Source organism: Rhopilema esculentum, chromosome 1 (genome assembly GCF_057945365.1).
Source record: "Rhopilema esculentum isolate cy_ngs chromosome 1, ASM5794536v1, whole genome shotgun sequence".
Classification (NCBI taxonomy): Eukaryota; Metazoa; Cnidaria; class Scyphozoa; order Rhizostomeae; family Rhizostomatidae; genus Rhopilema; species Rhopilema esculentum.
In genome coordinates this window covers 2,959,235-2,981,485 of record NC_142815.1, presented here as the reverse complement: position 1 = coordinate 2,981,485, position 22,251 = coordinate 2,959,235, and the positions used below count along the sequence as shown (strand labels likewise).

The window sequence follows — 22,251 nt, the reverse complement described above, 5'->3', positions numbered from 1 at the left end:
TCCATTCCCCAACGGAATTCATTTTAATGGTTTCATTAGTGGAATTCAAGAGAAGAAGACCTGCTGCGAACAGGCTTTTTAAGGCAAATGTTGGTAGTGTTTACTCTTTTGAACTTTTGCAAGTTCTTGAAACTATGACCTTACAAGTACGGTTGAATTGTTACCAAGCCAAGAACATGTTTAAGACATGAAACTTTGCTCTAATAACGGCGTTGGGCGTCTATCCTAATCGATGCAGTTAGGCCGAAGAAAATTCTCATTTCTATGCAAAAAGTCTATTTAGAAAACAGATTCTTAATTATTTGCTCATTCACTGAGTAGCATTTCAGCCAACTTTTTACCTTTTTCTTCAAAATATATTAATAGAAATCTACCCTTAATGGGGCGTGAGGAAGAAAAGATATCAAAAACAGGATCCAGCCTCCAAAATTTGTAATTGTAGCCAGCGCCTCAAGGCCCCTTTTACACGAACTGTGTGTACTATATGTATAAGAAAACAAGAGGTAGAAAGGAAAGGAACTGGCGATCCTTGCCACCCTGCCTAGAAAGCTTCTTGAATAGAAAGTTCCCTAATTGGGGCTGGATCCCTAGTTGGGTAGATGAGGGTAAGAACGACAAGATTCCAGAACAGCTTTTATCCCGAATGTCTCTCTGAATGGAACAAACTTGTCCCAGAGATTAAGTTATCACCCTCACTAAATATTTCTAAAACAAAATTATCGAAACTTATCCGACCCACTCCTAGACTAGTATACGGTATTCATGATCCAAAAGGTCTAGCTATTCTTACTCAGTTACGGATAGGACTGAGCAAACTAAATTATCATAGACATAGACATAACTTTAGAGATACATTCTACCCTTTGTGTCCCGCAAATGATGGGGTAGAGGACACGGAACATTTTCTGCTGCTCTGTCATTCGTATAACCGGCCTAGATCTGATCTTCTCAGTAGTGTGAATGCAATATTGCTCCCTCGTGGCTTTTTGTCTCTTTCAAATGAAGCTTTTCTCAAATTCATTCATGCTTCAGAACGCTTTTAAATATTCCATTGCTGCACACTCCTATACATTAGCATCTACTTTTTGTCTGTTTAATCTGTATTCGTAATTAGTTGACCTAGTTTAGTAATCTTTCTTTCTATTCTTGTTTAATGTTGTGCGTTTTTATGTATCGGCCATGAGGTAGTCATTGTCTTTCGCTCTTCATGGTATCGTCCCTGTAGTGTAGTATAGGGTAATTAGGGTAGTATAGTCAATGTAAAATTGCATTGTTATTAATTTCCATGAATAAAAAAAAAGTTCCTTAGTTGGCACTTCATTTTCATATGAAAAATGATATAGACCCAAGATAGCACAGAAAGGGACTGCCCTCTCCACCTACCACATTGTGCTGTAGGCCTGAGACAAATGTTGTCTCTAACAAGCACATGTAGAAAATTTCGTTTTAAATCCATGTAGAAAACAGTGAGAAAAAACTAGTCGACATAACTTACCACTCGTTAGGCTTTGGTTAGAATCGGTGGGTGAAAAAGCACCTAAATTTATCTCCTCTTTGCTTTTGTTGGCTAGTTTTACTCTCGTTGACCCCCCCCCCCCCCTTTCTGGAAGGTCAAGCTACGCCACTGAATAACTCAAAGACCAATGAAAGCAACATTGAATAACACAGGACGAGACTAGCCAACTACGCTTTAGGACAATAAGAAATATCCGTTCTAATTGGCACTTTGATTGAGACACCATTATGCTTATGTTACCCCAAGTCATTTGCCTTTTCCAACAAGCACAAGAACTTTTTTAGTGGACACTAACGAAATTAAGCTGATGAAATTAAGCTGCTTCTTTAATTGTGAGATCCAAATAGATACTTAAGAAGAAAAATTATCTTTTTGCTAAAAAGAGTTACAACTGTCTAAAAATCAATCTTTTCTATATCCTGGATAGAGGTATAAAGATGACGTCACAGACCTAGTGCATCTTTTATTGCCTGCCAATGACTTACTTTATGGCATTCAGCATAGCATCAAGTGTATTGAAAATAATATAGATATTGCAAAAAAATTATAATATTCCATTGGTATCAGATATAATGATATCAGAGCTTCATGGCATGTAGCTCCAACATCAAGTGTATTGAAAATGATATAGATATTGCAAAAGCATTATAATATTCCATTGATATCAAATATAATGATATCAGAGCTTCATGGCATGCAGCTCCAACATCAAGTGTATTGAAAATAATATAGATATTGCAAAAGCATTATAATATTCCATTGATATCAAACATAATGATATCAGAGCTCCATGGCATGCAGCTCCAACATCAAGTGTATCAAAGATAATAAAGACATAGAAATAAAATCTATGCAAAGAGAACATAGAGATAATAGGAAAATACTGCTAGGTAAACGTCTTGATTATATCAAGTTTTCATTTATATCAACATAACAATATTCATTGATATCAAGAATAATGATATTAGAACTGATATCAAACCAGTACATACCAACAGTATACAAATATCTACACTGTATTCGCTGAGCATCAGTAGCTTTGATTATATTGAGGTCTATTTACAAATTCTTTCCTATCATATCATCCACATAGAATCAATATGCAATAATTTTGAACCCTGCTTTGATGTTAGCATTGATAAATGGAGATTTGTTTACAAACAAACTTAAGCCAATCTTTTATTCAAACCGTGGTTTATCTTTGAAGGCTATTTGAAGATAAGGACTCTCTTGTTCCTGATTTGTCTAGCACCATCATTGCAGCTGGCCGTATTTTGTGCATTAGCTGACCTAACTGCTTTCAATAGGTGATACGTATAAAAACACTACGCTACTGTGTGTGGAGCGAGTAGTGAGTGCTATGGAGAAGGAGGGAGGGGAGGGGGGCAGTTCCAACTTAGATTAATTTCCAAGTTGAATTTACGTTTTTGGCACCAGGAAATTTGAAGATGGCACAAAATAGCGGAAATATAGCAAACTGAAGCACTTTTTATTCAAAAATCTTCATCAGAGTATGAACGTCGGATAATGGCCAAAAGAAAGCAGAAGTTTTACATTCAGGTGTGGATCGAAAATCACGTGAGAGGAAGAAAGATGCGTTTGATTGGTTCGTTTGTTTCTTTACCGATCAGTGACCGATAACCTCTCACCAAGTTGAAAAGTCTAGTCTAGTCTAGTCTATCTAGAATAGTGAAGCAAGTACGACTTTCCTCTGTTTTCAATTCCATAATTTATTCTATTCCTCATCTTTCTAAGCTGTATTTTAGCGATAATGTATGGTAATTTACCACCATCAAACGAAAGAGGCTGTGTCTAGCTTTGCATAACCAAGGACCTGTCATGAATCTAAACCTGCCTGCCAGAACACTTAACAAATATGACAAACAACAGCGTAGAGTTTGATGTAGCAGAAATTGCTAAGAAAGGTTCAATTTTCGTTTTGTTTGTATAAAAAGGGAAAATTCATCTCTTTCCCTTGAATTCTCTTAAGTTATTTTTCTGACAATCAGCATAAACAACTTTGCTCTTTATTCTTAAGTTATTTACACCTTCTTACATTTTGCCTGAAAGTATTTTCCAGGTATTGTCAATGCAAGATTTAGTTTGAACACTGATCTCACAAGATAAGTGACTTTACAATAAATTCTGGTATATCGTAGGCGGGTCCTGAAACAGAATGCAAATAGCTTGCATTTACACCAGGATGAGAAAAGTGACAGCAAACTGCAGTTATTGAAAAGGATTAAAGATTCTTGACTTAATGGTTTTATTTCCAAATCCTCCTTTATGAATCGCAATATAATCAAAACATGAATTTGGTGTGGCAAAGAATCTTCTCTGTGTTGACAAACTTTTAGGTTAATAAAACAACCTGCGTTTCTTTCTGGTAACAGGATTATGAATAAAGATATTGTTTAAGAGAGTAAACATTAAACACAAAGAAAAAAGGCTTCTGATTATAATCTGAATAACAATAAGTAAATTATACACAAACAGGAAGAGCAGATGAGCATAATTATCATAAATTTGCATATTCACCTGAAAATTAATCATCCACATAAAACTTGATATATTGATTCAGCTTTGCAGCGTACAAAGAAGAGTCTTTATCCAGTGATTATATTTACGTTCAGAAATCATGCTGAGAAAAACTCGCTGAATTCTGGATAAAATTGCTTCTATAGGCCTCCTTTTCTGGGCTCTGCGCACATGTTGTAATGATTTGTGTTATTACAACGGATGGGTTTGCAAAATACAGACAAGAGACTGTCAGTATTGTGCATGTTATACGTCTTGAATAGTCAAAGACTAAACCAGGAAATTTCATAGATTTTCCAAAACGTCTTGACGCAACTTCAAAACTAACGCTAATTATGAATCAGAGTAATTCGCGTCAGTTTTTAGACGTACCGTTGTCAAATAAAAGTTCTGAATTGAATAAAGGTTAGACAATCAAAAGCTTACAGGACAATATAATTCTGCTAAAAATTAAAAAATAGGAAAATGGGCATCATCTTCAGAATCATCAACATCATGATCATCATAAATAAATTGTCATAAATCATTATCCATAATCATTCTTAAAAATTCATTATATCAAATTCAACATCATTCAACCATCCCAATAATCATTCTCATGGATGAAATTAAACCATGTAAAAATCTACAGCTATCTCTGGGCAATAATTTCAAAATATAACGTAATTATCATAAATCATAATAAATTATTATGAATTATCATGAATCGTTGTAAATTTTTATAAGTAATCATAAATTATCATAAATCATCATAAAATTATCAAAAATCATCACGAATCATCGCAAATTATTATAAATCATCATAAATTATAATAATAATCATAAAATTATCATGAATCATCGCAAATTATTATAAATCATAATACATTATCATTAATTGTCATAGATCATCACGAATCATAAAAAACAGCATAAATTATAATAAGCCAACATAATTTATTAAAAGTCACAATAAATCATTATCAATCCTTATTCTTTTAAACAATTAGTTTTATCATCAACATCGTTATAATTGTCCTCATTGATAAAAAATATACCATTAAAACTTCAGAGTTGTCTCCTTCAATATTTCACAAACAACAATGTAAAAGTTTTTTAATTCTTTTCAATAATTCCTTCATGTTATTTCAAATTTCTAATCAACTGTGGATTAAAGTCGTCTGTTTCTAAATTAAGAACTGTAAGCATTACACAGTTTTTGCAAATGGAATCCCAGCATCTGCGATTGTTAGAAATAAAAAATTAATATCCATCCATTCAACTCAATCCTACTGTTCTTAATTGTGTATTTTATTGTTGGCGTTCTGGCACATTGCATAACTGGTCGCGTCAAGATTACAGTTTCTCAATTAAGCATAGATCAGATTGAGGTTTGAATTTACAGAAAGCGTCATTTGCAAATTACGGCAGTGCAAACATCAGTAATTTTGTAGTCTATATATGTTGAATAAACCCTTGATTTGTGAAGACAGAAGAAGGCTGCTTTTCCTCTTTCACTCTTAAGCTTTTGGAGGGGAGGGGAGGGGGGGGGTAATATTGTTGGGTGGTCAAAACAAGAGACATGGCTCCATTCTTCATTCTATTTGACTCAGAGGTGGCGCCAGAAATCTTCCGCCAGAGGGGCTGGAGCTTCCGACAGGCGGGGCTGAAATGACTAAAATAAGCAGTTTTCGTAGGTTATTTTGTCAAATTTGCTCCGACAATAACCTAAAATTTCCTCCGATGAGGGGCTAGATGCTTCCGACGGAGGGGCTGTAGCCCCCCCTAGCCCTCCCCTGGCCCCACCACTGATTTGACTGTAGATTTGCCTTAGGAGCCAAGTCTCCATCTAGTTATTAGATGTTTATACTCTGGAAAGTGGAGTGCAAAATCTATACTACATTCAGCAGTGATAATTCTACGCTAATTTGTACAATTTAAAATCTCAGGTCACAGGTCATTACAACGTGCCTACGTACGTTATAAAGCAGCATAGCAAGAATGCTGGGAATTTTCACTGCTGCAAGGGGCGAGTACTTAAAGTGGGAGTCACGCACCGCACACCATTCTAAAAGTGGATGCGCTATAAAAAGCGTGACTGGGAATTTATTAGGCCAAGCCCTGGAACGCCGGAAAACGCCCCTTTTAGAGAATACTTGCTTCTTTCCACTTATTTTCATGAACAGTCCAGTTTTGAGAAAATATCAAATACTATAAAATTGATTAGACACCAAGATAAAACAACAAGAAAATTACCAAGAAAATTAGCAAAAACGGGTTCCTAAAGAAGTCAAACTGCTACTACTTTGAATCCTTGTAAACTTTCCAAAGTTTCGTTAGAATAAGCTTCTAGAAATTTCAAGCCTATTATTGCAAAACAGTGGGGAGGGGGGCATAGCCCCTGCTAGCCTAATGGCTGCGCGGTGCCTGGTGGAAATGCTTGCATCCTTTAAAAGAAACGAAGTAATACGATAACAATTGAGAGCTTCTTCGAGGATAAGACTTGATTTGATACAAATTGACAGTATTCTAAGCTAGTAGGAAAACTTCGACGAAGAATATACAGATGGTTAGCTGTTTTGTTACAATCCAGGTGGTTAGCTGACAGTCCAATGATATAAAGATTCGACTAAGCGATGTTTGTACAAATCTTGACTTCATTGGAAAGTCGATTACCACCTCGAAATGCCCTCTCGTGTTTTTTCGTGGCCCTCTCCCTACTGAAGTTCGTATAAAAGCAGCGCATCCCAATCAATTTTTCGATCTTTTGATATATATTCTCATTTTTCAGATCTCTCTGGAATTAGTTGCTACTGATCGCAAAGAATTATGTCTACGAGTGTGGTAAGAAAAATGTTTTTTCATACTAAAAGACTTGCTAAGACCAACTAATTTTGTCACTGCGCATCATATTTTTCTAATCAAACATTCATTTTTCTAAAGAATTCAGAGAGAGGATAAAGCCTGAGTGACGTCATATTAACTCAAGCTTGAGTCCCAAACCCTGATTGTCAAAATCTAGAGAGTAGGCTAACTCATAGAGGATTCATTCTTATTTTCCTGAACGAGATTAATTCTGGGGAGGAGAGAATGGTACTCTAATCTGAGTATAATAATATGTTAAAATGAAATAAAAATGATGAATATATTTTTAGAGAGATAGCATAAAATTAGACCCATTATTCAAGGCTCGAGTTGAGCTAAAGTCATGTAAACATCAAATTTTGGTCTAGGACCCATCGTTTGTGCATTGCTTCCGACAAATTTTGATTTGACTAAATCGTTAAAAAGTTGATTAACTTTTAGGGTAGTGACCCTCAGGTACAGTGCCTGCCAAAGGTCTTGAAATACTGATGTCAGTTTGCAAAGTCAAAACCAATCATCCCCCTCTCCCCACGGAACAATGTTAGTTTACTATGAAACGGGTTAGGATTTTAGGAAGCACTTTCTTTTGCGCTTCTTTTAAAACATTTTTCTTAATTATCAACATTGTTTTCAGGGGAAGGGGCAGAAGTAGCAATTTTTTTTCATGAAAGGAATGAAAGATATCAAATGCAGCGTTAATTGCTGGGTGTTCCAAGAACTTTTGGCAGGCATTGTAGCTTCTTTGTTTACTGTGCTTTCCAGCAGCGCAAATATGGCAGAGCTAGAGAAAGTAACTATAGGTCGAGTGGATTTGAAAACCCTGTGTTAGGAACTTTCCAAATTGGACATCAGCAAATTGAATAACCACCGTCTCAAATTTATTGTCCACATCCATCATAAAATAATCCAGTTTTGTCGAAGTGCAGGAAGACAAAACATAAAAGCTGTAAAAACGTATTTACCGCAAACCACCATTTTCCAATTCTGATTGATATTCTAGAGAAAATTTGATGGATTAAATAGATGATAAGGCTCTTTATGGATTCCAATAATCAAAAATTTCTTGACACGAGATAAAAGCATTGACACAGAGATATTAAAAGTTCATTTTTGCTTTTCCTGGTTTACCTTCAATGTGCAGATGACGTCACCACAGTATTTTCTACTTCGTTGCCATTTCTGTTTCTTTGTATATATTTAGCATTGATTCTGTCTGCTGACGTCACTTCTTTTCTTGTTAAGCAAGTTCACACGATCTAGTCCGATATTAAAAAGCCAATCTGTCTCGTTGTGGATTGGTTAACGAGAACAAGAGCTGGAACAATAGCCTAAACACGATTCCAGCGCTTCGCCATGTTTTTTACAATGCGATAAATTAAAGGGGGCAGGAAACAATAAGAAATCCCTTTGTTCTTATAATCAATCAACGTCGTGACAGATTGCCTTTAAGCCATCTCACAACAAAGTCCAGTGCTGACATTGCTTTAAATGCGCACAATCTGATCTCCATTTCTATCCTTCTTGGTTTCTATCATGACGTCACATCTTCTTCTAATCTTACACCACTTACTGAAATCAATGGCAATATTTTTATGACATCTAGTTACCTAAAATGGCTATAGAGTATAACCCCTGATCTAAGTGACCTTTAATCTATCAAGTGACCTCTGATTTATCAAGTGACCTCTGTTTTATCAAGTGACCTTTGATCTTGTTTATGCGAACTGAATTATGTTGATTCATCTGCTGGGAATGATAATTCTGATTAAAGCAATAGAAATACGAATTAACCTTTTCTTCTTTCAGCTTGGAGAGGGAGAAAAATTAATTACAACAGTTCTTCTTAATGGTGAAAGGCTACACGTCAAAGTTCATGTGAGTGTCTCCTGTAGCCATGGTATTTGTTGATAGTGAATCACAATGGATAACATAGCGCATGGGAGAAACATCCTTGGAACTGTTTAAAACGTTTCAAAAGTTGGCAATTTTTATTTGTATTCAAACAAAGCATGACTTATCCCCAAAATCAAGACACTTCTGCTCTTTTTCTTGTTAAATGTAAACACCGTCCAAATGGCAAAGAAAAATTCTAACGCTTTACTTCGTTTTCTATGCTTTAAATGAGGTTTACTCATTGGACGTACAGCTTTAGCTTTTTTCTGGATTTTGAATTGATCCTTCTTCCTTTCAAGTGATAAACTAATGGCATTACTAAGCTAGCCTTACTACTAACAGAGTTACACATAGTTACACCGAGTTACCCAGAATTACACCGAAAAACAACAAGTAACACAGAGTAACACCGAGTAACAACAATCAATACTGAGTATCACCGAGTAACACCGGGTAACACCTGGATACAGTGAGTAACACAGAGCTTCATAGAGTTATACAGGGTAACACCGAGTAACACCGAGTAACACCGAGTAACACCGAATTATACAGAATAACACAAAGTAACACTGAGTAACACAGAGTTAAACAGAGCCAAACAGAACCGCGCCAAATTTGATATTTTAACAAAAGATTAATGTTTCCTTTTAACAGGCAAATGCGGTCACACGAGAGGTTTTCGATCAAGTGACAAGATACATCGGTGTTAATGAAGTTCAATATTTTGGGTTGATGATCATCAAAGGTATGAGTTAAAATATGATAAATTACTTTGAAGAGAGTCATTTGGTCTTTGTGTGATCACTACGCGGTCTCTGTGTTATCAAGTCATTTTATTGCGACTCAATGCTTTTAACAATTTTTTTTATCACAATAAAAACAAATACAAAAAGAATCATTGTTGAGATGGAAGCAAAAAACATAACGTTATCGAGTTGCCTCCACGCCCAACATTAAAAATATTCCAAAACTTAACGTTATAACAATCTTTCTTGTTTTGTAGATGGCGAACATCAGTTTCTGGATTTGGAAGAAAAATTATCAAAACTTGCTAAATATGCACCTCATTTATGGAAGGATGACGTAAGTTGAAATTGTTACACCGAATGACATTAGAAAAGGACTGGAATCTAACATTGTTCATGCATGCTAATTATGCATAATTATGCTCTTCCTTTTCACTTATACTGAAATCAGATGTATTCATAATCTAAGCAAGCACATGACGTAATCATAATCATTGGGTACTATTGCAAATCATCTTGCCGAAAAATACATTGGTCAATCTTTACTATTTGCCTATGGCTATATGCTACCAGCCGTTTATTCGTCATATTTTATTGATAAAAATATCACTGTTTACCTGTCTGTTACAAAGTGCTGGAAACCGCACAAGCAGAACTGTACACTCTTGGTGTACAAAACAGCACAGTTCTAAGTTGCAATACTGAATTTCACGCTTTAAGCGATAACCAGGCATTTGATATGCTTATTAATAAACAATTCATGTACAAGACATGTTGATTGGAGAAGGCATAGGAATCATGAGGTGTGGTCACATCGAGAGGAAGGACCAGGTTCAGGACCAGAAGAGAAGGACTCGTAAAGCATAAGCTTCTCAGTGTCCTAAAAACCACCTTCGGATGCTAGATAGAAAAGTATAGCTTCTCAGTGTACTAAAAACTACCTTCGGATAATAGGCAGAAACAAATACAAATACAAATACGAAGATTACAGTTAACGATGAAGTGCTTGATGCCGTGTTGGGAAAACTGTACACGTTGCGGTGTATAGAACAGGACGGTTCTAAGTTGTAGCCCTGGGTTTGACGCTTAATGTAGTCACCAGACGTTTTATCTAGTTCTTTCTAGACTATTCATGTACAAGGCATATCGACTGAAGAAGGTTACTGTTAATTGATCTGTTTTATAGTTCCCGATTCAGTTTAGGCGGAGCTGTAAACATTTTAGTTGTAGATCAGTAATGTCTTGAGTTGCTACTCTCACATCTAGAGCTCTGTCTATTCGGCATCAAGAAAGGAGTAAGCATAAGTTTGCTTGGCGAAATGAAAGCATGGAAATAATCAAACATGAGAGCATTAAAGGGTAAACTCGGGGTAGCTACTTTGGAGATTCGTGTGTCTTTGCATGAGGTAGCTTTGACTTATTTCACATAATTATGAATATTTTAAATATTTTCGATTTCTACTTAACTATAAGCAGCTAAATTTTCTTTATAGAGCTCTTGGAACAGTTCTCTCGTGTTCACTTTGTTCTTCAGAGTCAAATACTACGTTGAAAACATTTGTTTACTTGAGTGAGTATTTCCATTTCTGCTTTAAATAACATGTGTAAAAACTTGATAATACTCTGTGTTAATCAAGTGCAAGAGATAGTAACCATGTTGAAATCATAAGGTACAACAACGCATTGCCAAACATTCACTTGCCTCTAGAATTTGGCCTCAGACTCTTTTCGAGGTAGCGCAATTTCATTGTTTAATGTCATTTGAAATGTCATATTATTCCATAGATTCAAAATATTATTTTGTTCATTCTGTCATACATTGTAATTTATTCTTTATTTTGTCATTTATTATCAGTTTATCAGTGCAAAGGTGATCAACAATTTTGAGAGCTTTATCGTTTATCTCAATACTTTGAAAATATTTTGTCTACACTTAATAATTGTTTGTCCGTCAAAAGATAATTTGTTTGTACAGTAAAGTGTAAATATTTTGATCTTACAAATTAAATTAAACAGTGTTTATGAATAACTCCACATTAGTTAATTTATTGTGGAAGACAAACATTTCGGAAAGATTAAGGGAAAAAGAACCTGCGTTTGTTATCAGATTTTCTAGATTTTTGAAACTGAATGATAGTCTTAAAAAAGTTATTATTACACACAAGTCTAGTACAAATCCTAACCCATTCCCAACCCTAACCCTAAGCCTAACCCTAACCCTAACCCTAACCCTAACCCTAACCCTAACCCTAACCCAACCCTAACCCTAACCCTAACCCTAACCCTAACTCCAACCTTTACTTTCTAATTGTTTATGGCATGAATGACTCTTACAACCTGTATTTATCGTAAACACAAGTAAACAACTAATAAGACCTGTCTCACGATTTCGGTCAAGTGGAGACCGGTGATAAGATCCTAGGTAAAGTGGGATTCATGCTAAGGAGATACAATCAATGTTAAGGTGAAAGTTACATGTTAAGGTGGTACGATGTAATTAAAAGTGCTAGAATGCATGTTCAGGGGGTAAGATGCCTCCTAAGGAAACAAGATGTATGCTGAAGTTTTACGTTCCCAGCTAAGGTGGCGAGAGACACTCTAAGGTGGTACAGTTCATTGTAAGGGAATATCAATTATGGTAATGTGTAGTGGTGGAAATTATGGAGGCATGGGGGGGGGGGGGGGCTCAGGCCCCTCAATCAGCATTTTCGTAAAAAATTCCGGTTTCATCAGGCAACAACTGACAAGCGCTTAACGTGCCGAAAGCCCACTCAAGATGTTATCTTGTCAGAAAATAGTAGGCCTAAGACCCCCTTTGAATCAAAAGCTGAATTTCTGTCACTGGTAATGTGTACCCAGTATAAGATATATTTAGAAAACATGGAATTCTTGATTGCTTATTCAGTTTTAATAATGACAATTTTCGAACTTCTTCAGGGAACAAGCTACAAGACATCAATATTATTTGCAGCTGCGCAAAGATGTTTTGGAAAATAACATTCGAATCCACGACGATACTGCGATGGTTTTAGCCTCGTATGCACTCCAAGCTGAATTGGGGGATTATGACAAGTCGTCATTTGGAACAGATTACTTTGTGCCACAACATTATCTACCAGCCAAGGTATTTTATGTTGTTTAATCTACAATCCCGGACAAAATGGTTGAGACCTTTCAAGAAAAGCTTATATTTTCACTTTCCTTTCAAAAATAACTTCCCCCCCTCCCCCAATTCAATGTTGAATGCATGATTTTGAAAAAGAAATGGTAGAACTACAAATCCAACATTGCTTTGGGGGAAAGGAGGGATTCGAATTTATAGGGGCGAAATAAAGTAGAAAATTGCAGAAATTGCATTTTGTCTCAACATTTTTGTCCGGGATTGTAGAGTAGATTGGGTATCAGCCAGCCAAGGTATTTCGTGTTGTCTAGTCTAGAATAGTTTTGGTTGCGATGATGGCTCAGTTAAGTAAAACGCAAAATTGCTAGTAAAATGCTTTGCTGATTGGCGTTCTAAAGCAAAACATCAGAAGCAGAAAATTTTGATTGACATTGACAGCAACTTTAGATATTGAGGTGTAATACAAGACTCAAGTTTTGATCCTTTGTTGTCTTAGTATTTTTGTAAAATGCTTTTCTTGTTTGTTTTCCAAAATAAAAACAGCAAGTTTTGATTGGTTTTGCCAACAATTTTAATGAAAAGAACTGGCTGTTTGCATGCCATTTTCTTTTCCTTAAAAAGGGTGATGAACAAGATATAGATGATTTTACTTAAATTTCATTTCTAAGAAACTTTTATTTAAAGGATACAAGGGAAATTTTGAGAAAGACAAATAGAGCAAAATTTTGTCTGGTAGGAGGTTGAGTCGTTTTCTGGACTCTGTGTTTGAGGCCTTGTGTTCAAAGTTGTAAAAGCAATTTCAAATTCCGGTTCTCTACAAGACTCAATATTTGCTCCTTTTTGTGCTTGATTTGATGAGATAAACTTTAGCAATCCTTCTTTATGAAAATACGTTGCTTTACAAACTGAAATTTCAAATGCTTTTTACACAGATTTTTGTATACAGGAAGGCTCTTTAGGTAGGTTACTTCCTCGCTGCACTAAAAGACTCCTCTCTTGGTCCTTTGGTTGACCTTTTGTGCAAAATCATTTAGAGTTATTGCTTGTAGAATGCTTGATTAGACAACAGTGGACCAATCTTCGAATATGTCAATCGTAATATGACTTTGTACATTGTGTTATAAAAATGTTTTTTAAACCCTAGACGATTGCAAAATTGACTGTACCATACATCAAAAGCGCCTTGCCAGCAATGCATCAGTCTCATCGAGGCCTCACGGAGGCCCAAGCATCTATAGAATTTTTAAAGGTAAATGCGGGGTAGCTATCGCTTCAAAGTAATAGGTAATTTTGAGTGAGAGACAAGGCAAATATGCCACTTAACATCATGCTAAATAAAGATAGCAGTGGCTTCTTTTTCTCCTTTTTACATTAATAAAACTTGGAAGTAGGCAGAGCTATCTAGTTCTTTTCCACCGTGATGACGATATGGAATTTCACAGTTTGAGAAACCGTTCTTCCTTGAAAATCTCCGTAACTGAAAGATGTAGCGAAATGCAACTTGCATTGCAGAGGGTGCATGTGGACGGTGCATCTTATGGTATCAATACCAGCTCCATTGAGCGTGGTACATACGCCACATTGACGTTACAAATGTAATCATGCCACTTGACCTTTTTGCACCGTTAAGAACCCAGAAGTGACAATAGGTAGCGATGGCTCAAATTGTTCAAAACATGCTTCAACATTTTTACTAATTAATATTTTATCAGCGTGCCATAATTTGGTTACTGTCACAATATAAAACTTTATTTCCACAAAAAATCATCGTTATCTGCCTTTTTACGTTCTGTATTATAAAAGGAATTCCATAAATAATAAGAGTAAATTGAGGACCAGTAAAGAAAGCTGTCATTTATTTAATTATCTGCATGCCATGTCTGTCGTTGTTCATTCTTTTGCTTAAAGTTGTTTTGTGGCCTAATTTTTTCAGCTTGTTTTGTTTTGTGTATTTCTCAATGATCTGTGCTTTTACCTTTTATATTTGGCTATTGCGGGTATGTGCTACTGACAATGACTGTTAAATAAAGTTCATGATAATTTTGATTCATTTGGTGTCTTTCTTTGTTTAGGAAGCTCAGAAGCTTAGTGAATATGGCATTCTGTTCTATCGAGTCTTCAAGGTATGCATACATAGACTCTAACGCCATTAGGCCTGTTTTAAACCCAAAAGAAATTGAATTGCGTTACTTTTAGTCTAGTGCTTATCAAAACGAATTCGCACTACCAAGTCGTGAACTTAAAATATTTTATAGGAATTTAGCAAATAAGAAACACCGCAATGCGATGAAAATGAACAACAATAAACACACGTAAATTGATGAAGGCTAACATTTCGCCCCGGCATACGGGGCTTCACCAGAGCAAAAGTCAATGCACTTCAACCTATAATTTATGCTTGTGTTGAAGTGCTTTCAACCTTTTTCAAATGAGATCTTTGCAATAGGCAATGGTATAAATAAAAGTAGGAAACGCAGTGAGGCATGGGGATTAAGCCGTTTCCGAAAATATTCTTGAGATTTTCAGCTACCTCCAGGAATATTGGAAACGTGGGCACGTGCCATCTAAATGTTGGAAACAGGCCACGGTTCTAGACAAGACCCGCTACGCAATTTGTTTACGCAATTTCTAGACAAAAGTGTTTATTCTTGAAAGACAAAATGCCCCTTTCTTCATGTACCCCTTCAAATTCAAAAAATGTTAAGGATTTGAGCATCTTTGCATAAATGCTGGATTAAGAAGATGCATTTTTTCCAAATTTATATGCAAAGTGCTTGAAAATTATAGACGTACTGTGTTTAGTTTAATGTAAACTTCTTTGAATTTTCAGAAAGAATATAACCGAAAAGTGCCGTATACTCTCGGAGTTTGTGTTCGTGGATTGATTATTTACGAGGTAAGTTTCGAAGAACGAGAAAAATAACATTTCTTTATTATCAAGTATTCTGATGTATTGGATATTGTATGATTGCATCCAATGTTGATCGATTAATTTCAATTCAACTCAATGCATTTAAGTTTTATTCAATCCTATTCAATTCAAATGATGATTCAATTACAAAACATCAATAGAGATAGATACGAAAGGCCTAAAAGAAATAGAGAGAGATACTAAAATAGCTTTGGCTATCTGTCAATCAACGATTGGCCTATCAGTGACCGTTATACCACCCCAGGCCTCCTGATTGGTTAATCTTGATTGACATATGACTTAAGCCGTTTCAATATTTGTCGATTGCCTTTAAAAGCTTGAGACAATCAAGCAAGATGGCCTTTTCTCAATTATACGCTGAATTTTAATTTATGCAGATTTAATGGCAAATACGACTTAGTCCAGTGTCGATGGTCGTGGGTTCAAGTCCGGCGCTGGTCGTGTAATTCACTCAAATTTTCCCTTAGCATATTTCCTCATATTCTTTTTCTACACTGGCAAATTAAGCTATGGCATACAGTAGTATGAAATCATACCTTCAAAATAAAAAGAGTAAATGTTTAAAGGTATGAATTGTCTTATAATTGGCATAAATTTCAGGATACTGGCACTGTTCGGAATCCGTTCTGTAAACACCCCTGGACCAAGATCAAGAAAATGTCGTTCAAGGTATTTGTTTTGCTAGTTTCCATTTTATTTGTTTTTCAGTACCTCTACCACTTCTACAATATCTGAAAGCATTAATGTACAAAGCTAACTGAAAGTGCTTGGAATTTGGAGGAAGTAATTCTGCTTTATGTCGTCACTCGGTACCAGGCCCCATCTAGTTTCGGCGTAAAATTTGAAACATTCAGCAACATGAGGGATCAAATAGTTGCATCTAATATTTTCGAAATTTGTGTTAAAATGTATGTAAAACTGAAACTTGGTGTCGGATAGAAAGAAAATGAGAAGATTTGGAGTGCCGCTACCCTATAGGTTTGTGATTTACCTTGCGATCGCGGTCTTGTGTGCTCAGTGATGCTGGGTCTAAATTTTAGGCCTTTTTTAACGAATGGCAGATTGGACCAAAGTAAGAGAACATAAATGTACTGGTTCCCGGGACATGGGTAAGGGATACCTGCTGGTAAGGGCCTCACATGCTTGGGTTGGGGTTGATTGGTTGCCAGGGTTTGTTGCAAGCTCAATGAGTTTTGGAGGAATCCTTTGTATATAATCAACTAGGGATATCTGATCAAGGGTGTAATTGAGTTTGAGACCCCCTCCCCCAGTTTTCAAGTATTGGTTTGGAATATCTTCAGTTTGTCACAGGGATGCCATGGCACAAGGGGGCAGTTGCCCCTTTCCCTCACGAAATTCTGCACTTTTTCTTTTGTTTTGTCCTAATTCTTGGTGCTTTGCCCCCTGCTCTACAACTCTTCCAAGTTCCAACATTCCTGGTTACTCAGGAGAATTGTTCTGTATTCGTGTCTGCCAGTAAGTTAAATAAATTGTCTCATTTTCATTGGAAAATTTGCTTTTTAAGACCTTGCATATCCTAGTTTTAGTGGTCCCAGTCTGGCACTTATATTTTTATTTATGTATTTTTCACAATCTTTTTCCATTAAGTATAAATTACCTTCAAACATATGATAGTAAATCATATAGGCGCAGAAAATGAATGATAATTGTAAGACACAAAGTTTGTAAAATTATGGTAAAATTTTTATAGTGAGACTGGAAGACATATCTCAGACTCTCTCAGTTAGTGATAAAATGGAGTTCCATGATATTCATGAAAAGGAATCTTGTTTTCAAAAAGAACTATGATATTTATCATCAAAGTTCTCCCCAATTGTTGCCAAATGGGGTCATCTGCCCTAAATTCCCCTTTTTTGATGTAGGTAAACAAATACCCAATTCTTATGTCTTCAATTATCTTTTTAATCCATTGTTTATTTCTTTGTTTTTCATTATATCTTTTTAAAGCCAGTTTTATATTTCTCTACTTTTCTAATTCATAGATTTTGTTTTCTCAGCAATTTTGTTTACTTCAGTATGTATAGCTCTCATTCTTTTTAATGTAGTCTATTTTATAGCCAAAAATATACTGTAGTTTCAATATCCCAAAAATAGATTCGCCCTAGTGGTTTTGATGGATCTCTTGGTTTTCTTCTCCAGTTATTGGTAGTTTTATCTCGAGAGAACTAACAGAGCCAATTATTCTTATTGTAACCTAAATCTCTTCCTTTCTAGAGGAGAAAATTTCTCATCCATGCAGATTGCCCCAATCCTGTTCAAGGACATATTGTGCTTTACACGGCCAATTACAAAAGGTAGAAATTGATTCTGAATTCATTCATATGTGGCTCATTATTCACCAGTGGTGGCGTCAGCTATTACTGAGTAAGAGGGTAAGGGGCATGGTCAGAGAAACCATGCCTCTTTTGCCTGGTTTCAGTGCTTTGTGCCAGGTTAACTGCCCTTAGGAAATTTTATCTACCACTACTAAGCACTTCTTAAATATTTTTTAGAAAAAATAGGTAGACCATGTTTTCAGAAAAGTGGGGGGGGGGGGATTACCCCTCCCATACGACTCCTTGGTGCTGCCACTGTAATTCACTATCATTAAAAGTGAGAAACAAGAAGTATTTATGATGCAATGTTGTGGAAATTAGTGTTGGCATCAGATATTTCATGTGCACAGCTGTACACACGTTAGGTGTATAGAAAAGGATGGTTCTGCATTGGAGGTTCACACTTACTCAATTTTTCAATGTTTAAGTTTTTTTAAGAATCCATTTTCAAAGAATATTTTGACTTCTCTAAGTATCTCTTTTAGAACAAATGGTTTTGTCACAAATGCAATGCTTTTTACATTTAATTTTTGCAGTATTTTATTTTCATTCTCAATTATACTCAACCAAAGATAGGTAATTTATCTTCCTTGTTCAATCTGCAAGGTATCAACCCATAAAATTAGATATTTATCACTAGACTTTAATTTCTTTTAATTAACATAATTCATAATTTCTTCTAGATCAAGATATCTTTTAAAGACATGTTCATCTTTTTACAATTTTCAAATGCACATGGCAGACAAAATGGCCAAATTCCAAGATTATTTTGGTATGCATCTCCAACTTTTATCCTTATGAAAATATTCTTTTAAAAGACAGGCTAGGGCTTTCTCCCGCATTCTGCACACCTTCTTGATCTCTTTCTTTTCTACTTAATTTCCTTCTTCTTTTCCTTGTTTGTTTTATAACTTTTTATTCTGCTTCTTAAAACTTAATTTTAATCATGATACAATGTAGTATAATATGACATAATATGTTATGATGTAATTCAATATAATATAATATAATTAAATACAATATTTTATAGTATAATGTAATATCATGCACTTAGTATTGCATGGCTCATTTTATGTTCTAACAGCTACTGAATTTCTGAATGAGCAATTTACGGACCCCAAAAAACTAGCACCTAAACATGACTACATTGTGACAAACTTAATCTCAATTGTCATCTAACAATTAGTGTTGAGTGGCCTTGTAAGTTTTCTAGTGCACCCAGCAAGATTTGTTATTGCTGGATTCAGGGGCGGACACTTGGTCAAACATTGGAGGGTGGGGAAGCCCATTGTTTTGATAAGATGGCGTCACATTTCCCAATTGTTTTAGAACAAAAATTCATTGCCCTCCAAAATATTGGGGGGTCTGCCTCTCCTCGCCCCCCAGGTGTCCACCAATGGCTGGATTTGTAAATTTTTGCCTGATCCCTCAAAGGTTCCTTTGTCCCGCCTTGAAGCAAGATAAACTCATGACAATGGAGATGCCCTCGCTTGATTGTCCAATTGGAAAGAGCTATCTTTGATTTTCAGATTATCCCATTTAACTTCGACACAAGTGCGCTTGGGCCCTTAAAGACTGTTATTTTAGATAATTCTCTCTTTGTATCACCTAGAACCACCCCGAATATCATCTACGATACCGACCGTTCGTATTGATCCGGATGGAATGCCGGATGTTGCGGATGGACGCCGGACGTTCTCAGAAAGGGAACCGGAGAGAAAAAGAGCTTCTTCGATGAAGGACCAATCGAAAGAATTGTCAAAACAAAAGCCGAAGCCCCAGGTATGGTAATCCAAGGGGAGTTTAAAATGTGTATTGTACTTCTTAAAAAGAACGTTGTGGCTTTAGTTTTTGAGAGAGCTACATTTCCGACATCCGATGATTTATTAAAACTGCATAAATTTAGGCTACGCTATTTGGTGTATAAAACAAGACCGTTCTAAGCAGCTACTCCGTGTTTCACGCTTAATGCGATCATCAGGCAACAGAAAGTTTAGGCTAGATGTTAAGCTAATAGAATATGATAAAACTTCACAAAGTTTGCTTTAAAATAAGGCCTTGTAACGGAAAGGAGAATTTGAGCCCTCCTGAGAAATCGAATTCAACACCACGGATAAAGTTTGTAAAACCTCCTTAAAGTTTCAAACACCACAATAATTTTTGAAATTTCAATATTATTACGGAAATTGTTACAAATAATTTTAATTGCTAGCTGGCCTGTTTTATAAGACTCTATGCTATACCGTTTAGACAGAGCTATAAGCTCTTTGGTTTTTGGAACAGTATGGTTCTAAGTTGAAACTCGGAGATTCCCAGCTTCAAATTTTAGGACGTCCGTGCTTATGTAAAGCGATGTCAATATTATTAAATTTAAAGCAAGTTATTGGTTGTATTCGAGAATAATAGATTTTTTAAGCTGTTAGAGAAATCTTGACTTGTATGATGTTTGCTTCTTGATAAAAACCCCAGTTGATGTACTTTGTCTAACTCTCATCTTGTTTACTTTTAGGCCAAGCAATACACAGTTGATCTTGTGAAAGTTGACAACAGTTTTGGCTTCAGTATCGTGGTAATTACACTGAATTATTGAAATATTCTATAGATATCACTGTTTTCGTGGCTATATTTTCATTATTATTATATGTTTTATAGAATTAACTTTATTTTATGGCATTTTTGACATATATTTATATCAAGTTATTGTTCAACCATCTTGCCATTGCCTGTAATACTTCTCAAATGCGTTAGTGTATGACGTCACTCGATCCAGTCTTTTTTTCTGAGATTTTGCATCCCTTGTTCAGAAGACATCTTGCTACTATAAACAATGTATTCACAGCAACGTTGAACGGGTAGAGGTTCGAAATGACATGTTCATGCGCTTTTCTTGTCTTCAAGTTATCGCAGTTAAGAACAGGGAGATTTTTCGGGTCCCACAGTAAGATTTAAACGTCTTGAGTTGCAGAGCTATTCTCCTATTTGACCCTAGAAACTAAACACTACTGTTGATAGATTTTTTGTACCCCTATCGTTTACCTTCCTGAATCGCGTCCTAAGACATGACACCAGAACTGCCGCTAATTACTAATTAGCCTATAGCTAGGCAATTTCTTTCAACTGATCTTGCGGTTTGCTCCTCCAGGGAGGCATCGAGCTTGGTGGTATATTTGTCAAAGAATTGACTATAGGTGGACCGGCAGCCTCCAGTGGACAGATAAGTGCTGGTGAGTCTAAAACATATTTTGCTCTAAATTTTATAAAGTACTGTTTATATAGGCTTAAAGAGCCGAAGTTGACCGAAACCATGTCAGAGCCTGTTCGATATAAGATGCAGCTCTGAAGAAGCCCGGAACACAGGCAGTGAGAATCAGAAGCTGTTGTCAGTAGGGACTTAAAACAGTCTCATCGAGGTTACAAAAAATTATAAAAAACAAATAACATAAAAAACCAAATTACAAAAACAACAAAATTACAGCAACAAATTGGAAAATGGAGGGAAACAAGATATTGGGAAAAATTAAAAGAAGAAAAAAGATTTCACCAGAGCTGACTGAATAAAGAACTGAATTATTGGTTAGATAAACTAGTAATAAAGACAAATAAAGAAAAACAAATTAAAAGGCAAAGAAGGAAACGCAAAATTAGGAGGTTTTTTCATTGTTGTGCATACTTGACCCTAATTTCTCCATAACAATGCTTCCAATTCACTGTTAATATATGTGGACTTTTATCTGCCTCTGCCTCTGCATGTCAACCTAGATTGTTTTTGTAAACTTTTATTTGATACTTAGCATTTGCTTTTGATTATCCACAAAGGTGATCGTATTGTCCAGGTGAACAAAGTAAATTTTGAAAACGTCACAAGACGAGAGGTTTGTCTTTATCTCTAACACTTTGTATTTTATAAATCAGGAAGTAAATGTTTCTATCATGCGGAAGTGTTTTCAATTCTGAGAAGTAATGTTATTTCTTAGAATTCCACTCATGATTTCAACGTTCTCAACCAATGTAATGGATACAGAAAGCCCAGTTCAAAATAATAATTTCCTAACTTATTTTATAGTTTAAATGCTTCTTTTCTGATTTCTGATCAAATATTGTGTATAAAGTATACTCTAAGAAGTGACCTAAGAATATAAAGAAACTGGAAGAAACTGTTCGAATCGTTATTTTTGAATTCTCCATTCGCCATTTGCAGTTTGTGGCTAGATGGTTTTTGAAATATTGACAAAGCCTGTTCGGACATTTTCTTTATTTTTTAGCTTGAATACTTGTCCAATTTTCACCTAAATTCTACTTTATTTTATATCATATATATCTTTTGC

At 35.6% G+C, this 22,251-nt stretch overlaps 1 protein-coding gene across 3 annotated transcripts in view; it reads left to right on the top strand.

The window, feature by feature from the left end:
* The window catches only part of LOC135690294 (tyrosine-protein phosphatase non-receptor type 13), a 48,786-nt gene that overhangs the window by 815 nt on the left and 25,720 nt on the right, over positions 1 to 22,251 (top strand). For 2 of the 3 annotated variants that reach the window (XM_065207808.2, XM_065207807.2), the window contains exons 2-17: positions 6,825 to 6,877; positions 8,705 to 8,773; positions 9,446 to 9,536; positions 9,795 to 9,874; positions 11,031 to 11,107; positions 12,475 to 12,661; positions 13,803 to 13,907; positions 14,731 to 14,781; positions 15,489 to 15,554; positions 16,191 to 16,259; positions 17,826 to 17,905; positions 18,610 to 18,698; positions 19,539 to 19,708; positions 20,436 to 20,495; positions 21,069 to 21,150; positions 21,743 to 21,798. In XM_065207808.2, the coding sequence (XP_065063880.2) occupies positions 6,863 to 6,877; positions 8,705 to 8,773; positions 9,446 to 9,536; positions 9,795 to 9,874; positions 11,031 to 11,107; positions 12,475 to 12,661; positions 13,803 to 13,907; positions 14,731 to 14,781; positions 15,489 to 15,554; positions 16,191 to 16,259; positions 17,826 to 17,905; positions 18,610 to 18,698; positions 19,539 to 19,708; positions 20,436 to 20,495; positions 21,069 to 21,150; positions 21,743 to 21,798 (1,347 nt within the window). In that variant the 5' untranslated portion in view covers positions 6,825 to 6,862. Of the gene's footprint in view, positions 1 to 6,824; positions 6,878 to 8,704; positions 8,774 to 9,445; positions 9,537 to 9,794; positions 9,875 to 11,030; positions 11,108 to 12,474; positions 12,662 to 13,802; positions 13,908 to 14,730; positions 14,782 to 15,488; positions 15,555 to 16,190; positions 16,260 to 16,323; positions 16,569 to 17,825; positions 17,906 to 18,609; positions 18,699 to 19,538; positions 19,709 to 20,435; positions 20,496 to 21,068; positions 21,151 to 21,742; positions 21,799 to 22,251 lie in introns of those variants that run through there. The other variant, XM_065207809.2, reaches the window with a different exon arrangement.